Source organism: Rhincodon typus, chromosome 20 (assembly GCF_021869965.1).
Source record: "Rhincodon typus isolate 14 chromosome 20, sRhiTyp1.1, whole genome shotgun sequence".
Lineage (NCBI taxonomy): Eukaryota > Metazoa > Chordata > Chondrichthyes > Orectolobiformes > Rhincodontidae > Rhincodon > Rhincodon typus.
The window spans coordinates 2901758-2911678 of NC_063351.1; the positions used below are offsets into that span (position 1 = coordinate 2901758).

At 48.5% G+C, this 9921-nt stretch overlaps 1 protein-coding gene across 1 annotated transcript; it reads right to left on the minus strand.

The window, feature by feature from the left end:
* Positions 1 to 1027: 1027 nt before the first annotated feature.
* On the minus strand, positions 1028 to 7853 carry LOC125485607 (P2X purinoceptor 3-like). Its single transcript, XM_048609153.1, has 3 exons — positions 7735 to 7853; positions 2056 to 2206; positions 1028 to 1135 (listed from the first exon to the last, which is right to left on the minus strand). Exons 1-3 carry the CDS (start codon positions 7851 to 7853, stop codon positions 1028 to 1030), a joined length of 378 nt encoding a protein of 125 aa, XP_048465110.1.
* Positions 7854 to 9921: the final 2068 nt, after the last annotated feature.

Genomic DNA, 9921 nt, shown 5'->3' on the forward strand with positions numbered 1-9921 from the left:
AGGGAGAGGGAGATTTGGGGAAGGTGATGGAGATGTGGGGGAGGGTGAGGGAGATGTGGGGGAGGGTGAGGGAGATGTGGGGAAGGGAGAGGGAGATGTGGGGAAGGGAGAGGGAGATTTGGGGGAGGGTGAGGGATATTTGGGGAAGGTGAGGGAGATGTGGGGGAGGGTGAGGGAGATGTGGGGAAGGTGAGGGAGATGTGGGGAAGGTGAGGAGGATGTGGGTAGAGAGAGAGAATGTTGTGGGGTGGCAGATGGGAGAGAGTGATGGATAGAGTGAGTGACGGATAGAGAGATGGGGAAAGCATGCTGTCCGATCTCGGAAACTCACCGCTGCCAACTTGATGGGTCATCTCAACGTCACATTGAGCATTGGTCTGACAGAGTAACTCTTTATTATCTGGGTCCTGTACACACACAACAACACACTCCTGTTACAATGCAGCATGGGCACGGTGAGAGTGACCGGTCAGGGACAGTGTGGGAGTGACCGGTCAGGGACAGTGTGGGAGTGACCGGTCAGTGCAGTCTGAGAGTGACCGGTCAGTGTCAGTGCGGTCTGAGAGTGACTGGTCATGGGCAGTGCGGTCTGAGAATGACCGGTCAGTGTCAGTGTGGTCTGAGAGTGACCGGTCATGGGCAGTGCGGTCTGAGAGTGACCGCTCAGGGTCAGTGCAGTCTGTGAGTGACCAGTCAGTGTCTGTGTGAGTGACCGGTCAAGGTCAGTGCGGTCTGGGAGTGACCAGTCATGGTCAGTGCGGCCTGAGAGTGACTGGTTAGGGTCAGTGCGGCCTGAGAGTGACCGGTCAAGGTCAGTGCGGTCTGAGAGTGACCGGTCATGGTCAGTGCGGCCTGAGAGTGACCGGTCAGGGTCAGTGTGGTCTGAGAGTGACTGGTCAGGGTCAGTGTGGTCTGAGAGTGACTGCTCAGGGTCAGTGCTGTCTGAGAGTGACCGGTCAGAGTCAGTGCGGTCTGAGAGTGACCGGTCAGAGTGGATGACTCTGGTCATTGTGTGTTAATAGATGTTTTACACAGCAACATCCCACAAGCTGATTGCCCATACCTCCGGACAGGTTGCCTGGACCTGGTTCTCTGTAATCTGGGTAGCTGTGATGATGCTGAAAACATCCCCTCCCTGGAAGAGAGATGGAGAGAGGGTGAGAGGGAGAGAGAGGGGTGGGGGTGAGAGACAGACAGAGACAGAGGAGAGAGAGAGAGAGAAAGAGACAGAGAGGAGAGAGAGAAAGAGAGAAAGAAAGAGAGAGAGAAAGGGAGAGAGAGCGAGAGACAGAGTGAGAAAGAGAGAGAGACAGGGAAAGGAAGAGAGAGAGGGGGAAAGATTGAGTGTGACAGTGAAAAGGAAAATCGATGGAGAGGAGACAGCGAGACAGTGAGTGTGAGAGAGACAGTGACAGAGAAGAGTAAGACAGTCTGATGAGAAAATGCATTCATCGTAGAAAACACAAAGAGAAAAAAATCCTTCCCTCCCTTTCAGACTGCTTTCCCACTCCGTACAGCCATTCTTCAGGTCACTGCTAATGTTGTGACTGTCATTCCTGAAACTGAAACACCCCCAATATCTGTAATCTACCTAATCCCCTCCTGATATACCCCCCAACTCTGTAAAATAACTAACGCCCTCCTGATATCCCCCTCTCTGTAATCTAACTAATCCCCTCCTGATATCCCCCTCTCTGTAATCTAACTAATCCCCTCCTGATATCCCCCTCTCTGTAATATAACTAATTCCTTCCTGATTTCCCCCTCTCTGTAATCTAACTAATCCCCTCCTGATCGCAGACAGTGTCCCTCATTGATCAGGAATGGAGTGTATTGTGCAGACAGCCGATGGAAACCTCTCTGCTCCCTCAGCCTGACACAGTCTTATTGAGCCACTCGCTGAGCTGTGACTGTCAGAGAGAAAATCTCTGAATGTGAACACCTACTGCTCTGCTCTGAAGAATTGTGAGAAGGAGGTCCAAGGCTCAGTGAAATTCCACAGCAATGTGAAGGCTCTGAGTCCTTTCAGAGACTGCGTTTAACCGAGCTATTCACCTGTGGAGGAATCACATAGTCAGCCACGTCCATCACTTTCTCAATTCCGTTCGGCAACTGAGAACGGCCAAAACCTTTCACCTTGGTGATCACCGTGGACTCGATTCTCGTCTCCTTGGTCTGATAAGCTTTCTCATGGATAAATACCCAGCTAGAGATCAAACATAGAGAGAGAGAGAACAGGCATCACAGAGAGGCTGGAGGGAGCTTTACTCTGTATCTAATCCTGTGTTGTCCCTGTCCCTGGGTGGGTTTGATGGGGGAGACAGTGTAGAAGGAGTTTTACTCTGTATCTAACCCCATGCTGTCCCTGTCCCTGGGTGGGTTTGATGGGGGAGACAGTGTAGAGGGAGCTTTACTCTGTATCTAACCCCGTGCTGCCCTGTCCCTGGGAGTGTTTGATGGGGGGACAGTGTAGAGAGAGCTTTACTCTGTATCTAATCCTGTGCTGTCCCTGTCCCTGGGTGGGTTTGATGGGGGAGACAGTGTAGAAGGAGTTTTACTCTGTATCTAACCCCGTGCTGTCCCTGTCCTGGGAGGGTTTGATGGGGCAACAGTGTAGAGAAAGCTTTACTCTGTATCTAACCCCGTGCTATACGTGTCCTGGGAGGGTTTGATGGGGAGGGGGGAACAGTGTAGAGGTAGCTTTACTCTGTATCTAACCCTGTGCTTTACTCTATATCCATTGAGAAATGTCGTCATGAGGAGTTATGATTTTTGGGATTTGGGGATTTGCATGAACTGAAGCCAAAAGATCAGGAGTGGGGCCCCCTGACCTGACAGGAGGAGTTTTCTGGTCTGTGTCAGAGGGTTTAAACTGGAAAAGTAGGGTGGCTGGGAATCTGAGCAGGGGGACTGAACAGGGAGGCAAACAGACAAACAATAAAAATCAAAGAGAAGTCAAGGTCCATTATACACTGAAGCCAAGATGATTCATCAGGGTTAAATGAAAGGAACAGAATAGAAATTTATTCTCATGAGAAATACAGAGGAATATTTTAATATTTCTCTGTATTTATGTCTCATAATATGTCTCACCATAGCGCCTACATCAATGGCAGTTGGACCAGTTTTAATGCTTTTTAGCTTAATGCATTGGGCATTCACAATAAAATAGATATTCACGCAACTAAAATAGATCTAAAAAGTTCTGATATCATTGCAGTGTAGAGCTGGATGAACACACCAGGCCAGGCAGCATCAGAGGAGCAGGAAAGCTGATGTTTCGGTTCAGGACCCTTGTTCAGAAAAAAATGAAGTTTCTGAAGAAGGGTCCAGACCCGAAACGTCAGCTTTCCTGCTCCTCTGATGCTGCCTGGCCTGCTGTGTTCATCCAGCTCCACACTGTATTGTCTCAGGCTCCAGCATCGGCAGGTCTTGCAGTCTCTGCATGTCATTGCAGTTGGCTACAGGGTGGACCAAGGATGGGAACCCAACAGAATCCTGGGCCTTCACTGTTTTGGAAGGACAGAGAAATGGAGAAAGGAGGTGGGGTAGGGGAATTCGTAAAGGAGAAAATTTAATGCGTGTGTCCAGAAGGATATTGGCTCAGAACATCAGAATGTGGCAAAAGAGCTGGAAAGGCAGACTGTGACATGGATACAAGCAGTTTACAGGGAGATGTTGTTGGGTAAAGTAAATGGGCAAAATGTTAAGGAATGGAGTATAATGTGGGATAATGTGAATTTTGGAAAGACAGAAAGCTAGCACACAGGGGCAGCAGGGAATCAGGAAGGGTCATGGAATGTCAGCCCTTATTTTAAAGGGGGTTGGAGTATGAGAGAAGGGAAGTCTTACTGCAGCTGTACAAGGTGCTGGGGAGACTACATCTGGAGCACTGTGAGCAGGTTAGGTCCCCTTATTTACAGAAAGATAGCATTTCATTGGAGGCAGTTCAGAGAAGGTTCACTGGGATGATCTCCGCGATGGAGGGACTGTCTTCTGAGCAAAGGTTAAACAGATCGGGACTGCGCTCACTGGAGGTTAAAGGAATGAGAGGGGATCTCATTGAAATATATCGGATTGTTAAGGGGCTTCACAGGGTCAATGCTGAGAGGATGTTTCCCCCCCATGGGAGGATCTGGGACCAGAGGGCACAGTCTCAGAATAAAGGGGCACCAATTTAAGACCGAGATGAGGAGGAATTTCTTCTCTCACAGGGTTGGGAGTCTTTGGAACTCCTTACCACAGAGAGCTGTGGGGTGTCGGGGGCAGAGTCCTTGTGGATATTTAAGGCTGAGAGAGAGAGAGAGAGAGAGATTCTTAACCAATCGGGGAATCGAGGACAGGAAAGTGGACGTGAGGGATGTGAATTCAACGACGATCCTATGGAGTAGGGGACCAGGTTTGAGGGGCCGAATGGCCTCCTCCTGTTCCTATTTCCGATGGTTATATGAAATCTGCCTGGGCAGAAATCGGAAAACCCAAGGGGCAGGAACCACCGCTGTGAGGGGTCTCCCAGCCCCCAGGCAGTGGAGCAGGTGTAAGGGAAGGTGTTAAACAAGGAAGCAGCGAGGCATGGAATAAGAGGACCGGCAGTTAGCCTGGGTCAGTGTAATTTATATATCGATTGGATAAACTAAACCAGCATGGGGCATGTGGAGACTAGCTCCTGCAGTCTGCACGTGATGGTTATATTAGACTGATACACTGAGGAAACAGGCAGAAAACAGGCTTTTCCAGACCAACAATTGTACAATGGGAAAGGGTGCTTGAACAAGCTGTTGTGCGCAGCCCAATGGGGAAGAGTGACCATAAAATGATAGAATTCTTCATTAAAATGGAGAGTGAAAGCCAAAACTAGAGTCCAGAATCTAAATAAAGGAAACTTTGAAGGTACGAGGTGTAAATTGGCAAGGATGGATTGGGGAAGGTTATTAAATACGCAATGGTTCAACATCAAAGAATATGTGCATGGATTACAGCAATTATTCAATACTTCCTGGGGCAAAAGTAACAGAGGAATAGGCAGTCAACCATCACATGTAAAACTAAAACAGGGATAGTGTTAGATCCAAAGGGGAGATGTACAAAATTGCCAGAACAAAGCAGCAAGCCTGAGGACTGGGAGCATTTTAGAATTCAGCAAAATACTCCATCAAGAGGGGGAAAACAGAGTAAAGATAAAATTTCAAGGATCATAGAAACCTCAATAAAACTTTCTATAAATAGGTGAATGGAAAAGGATTAGTGAGGACACATCAAAGTCCTTTACAGTCAGATCTCAGGGAAATTATAGAATCATAGAGCTGTACAGTACGGAAACAGACCCTTCGGTCCAACTCATCCTTGCTGACCAGATATCCTAAATTAATTTAGTCCCATTTGCCAGCATTTGGCCCATATCCCTCAAAACCCTTCCTACTCATAGACCCATCCAGATGCCTTTTAAATGTTGTCATTTTACCAGCCTCCACCACTTCTTCTGGTAGCTCATTCCATACACGCGCCACCCTCTGTGTGAAAATGTTGTCCCTTAGGTCCCTTTTAAATCTTTCCCCTCTCACCCTAACCTATGCCCCTCTAGTTTTGGACTCCCCCACCCTCAGGAAAAGACCTTGACTATTCACCCTCTCCATGCCCCTCATGATTTTATAAGCCTCTATAACGTCACCCCTCAGCCTCTGACACTCCAGGGAAAATAGTCCCAGCCTATCCAGCCTCTCCCTATAGCTTAAACCCTCCAACCCTGGCAACATGCTTGTAAATTTTTTCTGAACCCTTTCAAGTTTCACAGCCCAGAGTACTCAGGGGAGTTGCCCTGGAAATATGGGGTTCATCAGGTTCATCAGGTTCATCAGTTTCATGTTCCAAGATGCAATGGAGACTGGAGCAGACCCTACAGGTTGAAGGGTTGCAAATGTAACCCCAAGGTTTAAAAAGGAAGAGGAAATAAAACAGATAATTACAGAGCAATTAGTTTAACATCAGTAACAGGCAAATTGCTAGACTCTGTTATGAAAGAAAAGATAACAGACCATTTGGAAAGCATGTGCACAATTGGCCAAAGACACCCTGGGTTTCTGAAAGGCAGATCACACTTATTGAATATCTGGTGTTTGTTTGGGGCGAATGTAACTACTGGAATAAATAAGGGGGAACCTGTGGATGGAGGGAATTTGGAGTTTCAAAACGTTTGTGATGATGTCCCTCATAAGAGATTACAGGGAAATGTTAAAGCACATGGGACTGGGGGTAATGTATGGATTGGGAATGGTCTGACAGACAGGAAACAGCGAGTGTGGGAATAAACGCTACAAAGGGAGAAACTGCTGGAGAAAGTCAGAATGCCTGGCAGCATCTGTGGGAAAAAAAAGGCAGAGTGAACATTTTGGGTCCTTCTTCAGAACTGATCATGGCTCAGAAAGGATGGTCCGAATGGGGTGGCGGGGGGTTAGGGTCGGGGGTGCTGGTAGTAAACGATGGAGCCCAAAGACAGAGAGAGAGCACAGTGAAGGGGCAGAGAAAGGAATGGGGAACGGTCAGCCTGGAAGAATCAATAGCTGCTAATGGGGATCATTAATGGCTGACAATGGGTGCGTGTTGTAGCAGACCATGTGATAGCAAGGCCTGGTGTGTGAGGATCAGGGTAAGGACATGGGAGAAGGTCCGTCAAGCCCTAATATTGTTGAGCTCAATATTGAGTCTGGAGGGCTGCAGGGTCCCCAAGCGGAAAATGAAGTGTTGTTCCTCGAGCTTGCCCTGGCCTTCGCTGGAACACTGCAGCAAGAGATGTTGGTCAGGGAACAGGGTGGTGCGTTACAGTGGCAGGCAACTGGGAGCTCAGGGTCTTCATCGCTTGGAATAAATGGGTGTTCTTTTTTTTCCGAGTGGCAGGTAGTGAGTGGTGGGATACAGGAGGGAGCAGTGCTAGTCCCTAACTGTTCCCTATAGTGACCTGGATAGGGGGAACCATGGACAGCATTTCCAAATCTGCTGATGACACAGCAGGATTGTGAGGAGGACGTTAGGAGGCTTCGAGATGATTCAGGCAAACTGAGTGTGTGGGCAAACACAGCACAATGTGGCTTAGTGTGTAGTGGTACACTGGGTGTGATGGTGTGTATATTCCATAATAGCACACACCCGTGGGTTACTGCTAAAACAATGCTGTGATGGAGGGAGCAGGCGTTACAGAAATGGAAGTGTGTCTGTCATGGAGTGATCAGGCGCTACTGCAATAAGAAATATGCCTGTGGTGGAGTGAGCAGGTGCTAGAACAATGAAAGCTTGCCTGCAATGGAGTGAGCAGGCTCTACAAAATGAAACTGTGACGGTGTGAGCGCATGCTAAAATCACTAAAGTGTGCCTGTGATGGAGACAGCAGGCGCTACAGCAATGAAAGTATGCCTATGATGGAGGGAGTAGGTGCTACAGCAATGAAAGTGCACCTGCGATACAATGACCAGGCACTACTGCAACAAAAATATGTCTTTGACTGAGTGAGCGGTACTACAGCAATGAAATGTGTCTGCGGTGGATGGAGCAGGCGTTACAGCAATGAAAGTGTGTCTGCGGCGGATGGAGCAGGCGCTATAGCAATGAAAGTGTGTCTGCGGCAGATGGAGCAGGCGCTACAGCAATGAAAGCATGTCTGCGGCAGATGGAACAGGCGCTACAGCAATGAAAGTGTGTCTGCGGCGGATGGAGCAGGCGCTACAGCAATGAAAGTGCACTTACCCGATGAAGTAGGTGATAATAAGAAGCTGCATCATTCGGTTAATGAGGCCCACAGTCCAGCTTTTGACAACCACTGATTTCGGAGTCTCGTAAGTGAAAAAGTCCTCGATGAAACCCATCTTCCCCCAGGGTGGGGAGTGTGTCCGAGCAGAGGGAAGGAAGGACGGAGAAGGAGAAAGGGGGAGAGAAAGTGAGAGAGAGAGAGTGAGCGAGGTGGAGACGAAGAGGTGGAGAGAGACAGAGGGACAGAGATAGAAAGAGATGCTGAGACGAGGGAAAGGGTGAGGGAGATGGTGAGAGTGGGGGAGAGTTCGAGGGGAAGAGGGAGGGAGAGAGAGAACGATGGAGAGGAAAGACAGACAGAGAGACAGCACTCGGAGATGCCTTTTGCTCTCAGCACTCGCTCCCAGAGCTGATCCGATGGAATGGGATCCCACAAATCCAATTTACGCACAAATGGACTGTGCAATTTAACAGCTTCCTCTCTGTGGGCACCAACATCTATAATTAAATAGGTTGAAAGCCTGTCTGTAATCACTCCCTCTGCCCCCCCGTTCCTTAGCCATTTCTCTGAGCTAACTACAGAGAATTCTCCTGGGGGGGTCCACCACTCTACATGCTGGAAGTGGGACTAGGGGAGATCAGGGGAATATAATACCCAAACGCTCAATCCAGCCCAGCTTCAGCACTGCAACAAGCAAAGTAAAGAGCTCACAGACCCCAGACCTAGTGGTTCCAACTACCTTCCTCCCACATCCCCCATACGCCTACCCTCAGGCTCCTCAAACACTACCCTCACACTCACTGCCTCTTTTTAAAGCAATCCCCCATCTCTCTCTCTCCCCCCCTCCCCCCTCCTCCCCCTGTCCCTCTCTCAGTCTCTTTCTCGTTCTCTCTCTCTTCCTCTGACTTTCTCCCTCTGTGTATCACTCTCTCTCTCTGTCTGTCTCTCTCCATCTCCCCCTCTTTTTCTCTCTGTGTCTCTGTCTCTTGCCCCATCTTTTTCTGTCTCTCTCTCTTGCTCCCTGTCTTCCTTTGTCTCACTCCCTCTCTCTCTGTCTCTCTCTCACTCCTCTTTCACTTTCTATCTCTCTGTCCCAGTCCTTGATTCCAAATGATTGATGCAGGTACAATTCCAATGTTGAAATAGCACTTGGACAGGTACATGGATAGGAAGGGTTTAGAGGAATGTGGGCAAATGGGATAGTTCAGATTGAGGTATCTGATCAACACAGGTTAGTTGAACTGAAGAGTCTGTTTCCATGGTATATCACTCTGACTCTATCACTCTATAAATTTCTCTCTCTGTCTCTCTCTTGCTCCCTCTCTCTCTCTCCTTCTCTCTCTGTCTTTCTGTATCAGTCTCTAGTTCTCTGTCTGTATGCCCCTATCTATCTTTCTCTCTCTGTATTTTTTACCCTCTCCCTGACTCTGTCTACAAGTCTCTCGGTCCCTCTCTCTGGCTCTCCCACTCTTTGGGTCTGTCTCTCTCTGTCTCTGTGTCTTTCCCTTTCTCTCACTCTCGCTCTCTCTCTCTCCTTCTCTCTTCTTCTTTCTATCTTGGTCTCTCTTTCTCTCTCACACTATTTGTCTGTTCTTTCTCTCTTCTCTGTCTCTGTCACTCTCTCACCTGCTTTCTGTCCCTGTCTTTCTCTCGCTCCCTTCCTCTCTCTCTCTCGCATGCTGCCTATTTCCGTCTGTCTCTGCCTTTCTCTCCATCTTTCTATCTCAGTCTTTCTGACGCTTTCACCCTATCTCTCCCTTTCTCTGTCTCTCTTTCTGTCAATCTGTCTCGATCTACCTCTTTCTGTCTCTCTCCCTCCACTGTCTCTGTCTATGTCTCTCTGTCTATGTCTGTCTCTCTCTCACTGTTTCTCTCTCTCTCTCACTCTCTCTGTCTTTCTCTTGGTGTTTCTATCTGTCTATCTTTCTCGGTGTCTCTGTCTCTCTCCTTCTCCCTCACTATGCCTGTCTCTCTGTATCTGTCTCTTTCCCTGTCAGTCTCTCCATCTATCTCGCTCTATCTCTCTCTCTGTCTCTGTCGCTGGGCAGAACACAATCAAGGTGAGGTGGTATTTAACTAAGTGTTACACATTCTGTGTGTGCAGATGCATGCCTGTGTGTGTGTATGTGTGTATGGGTGTGTGTGTGTGTGTGTGTGTGTGTGTGTGTGTGTGTGTGTGTGTG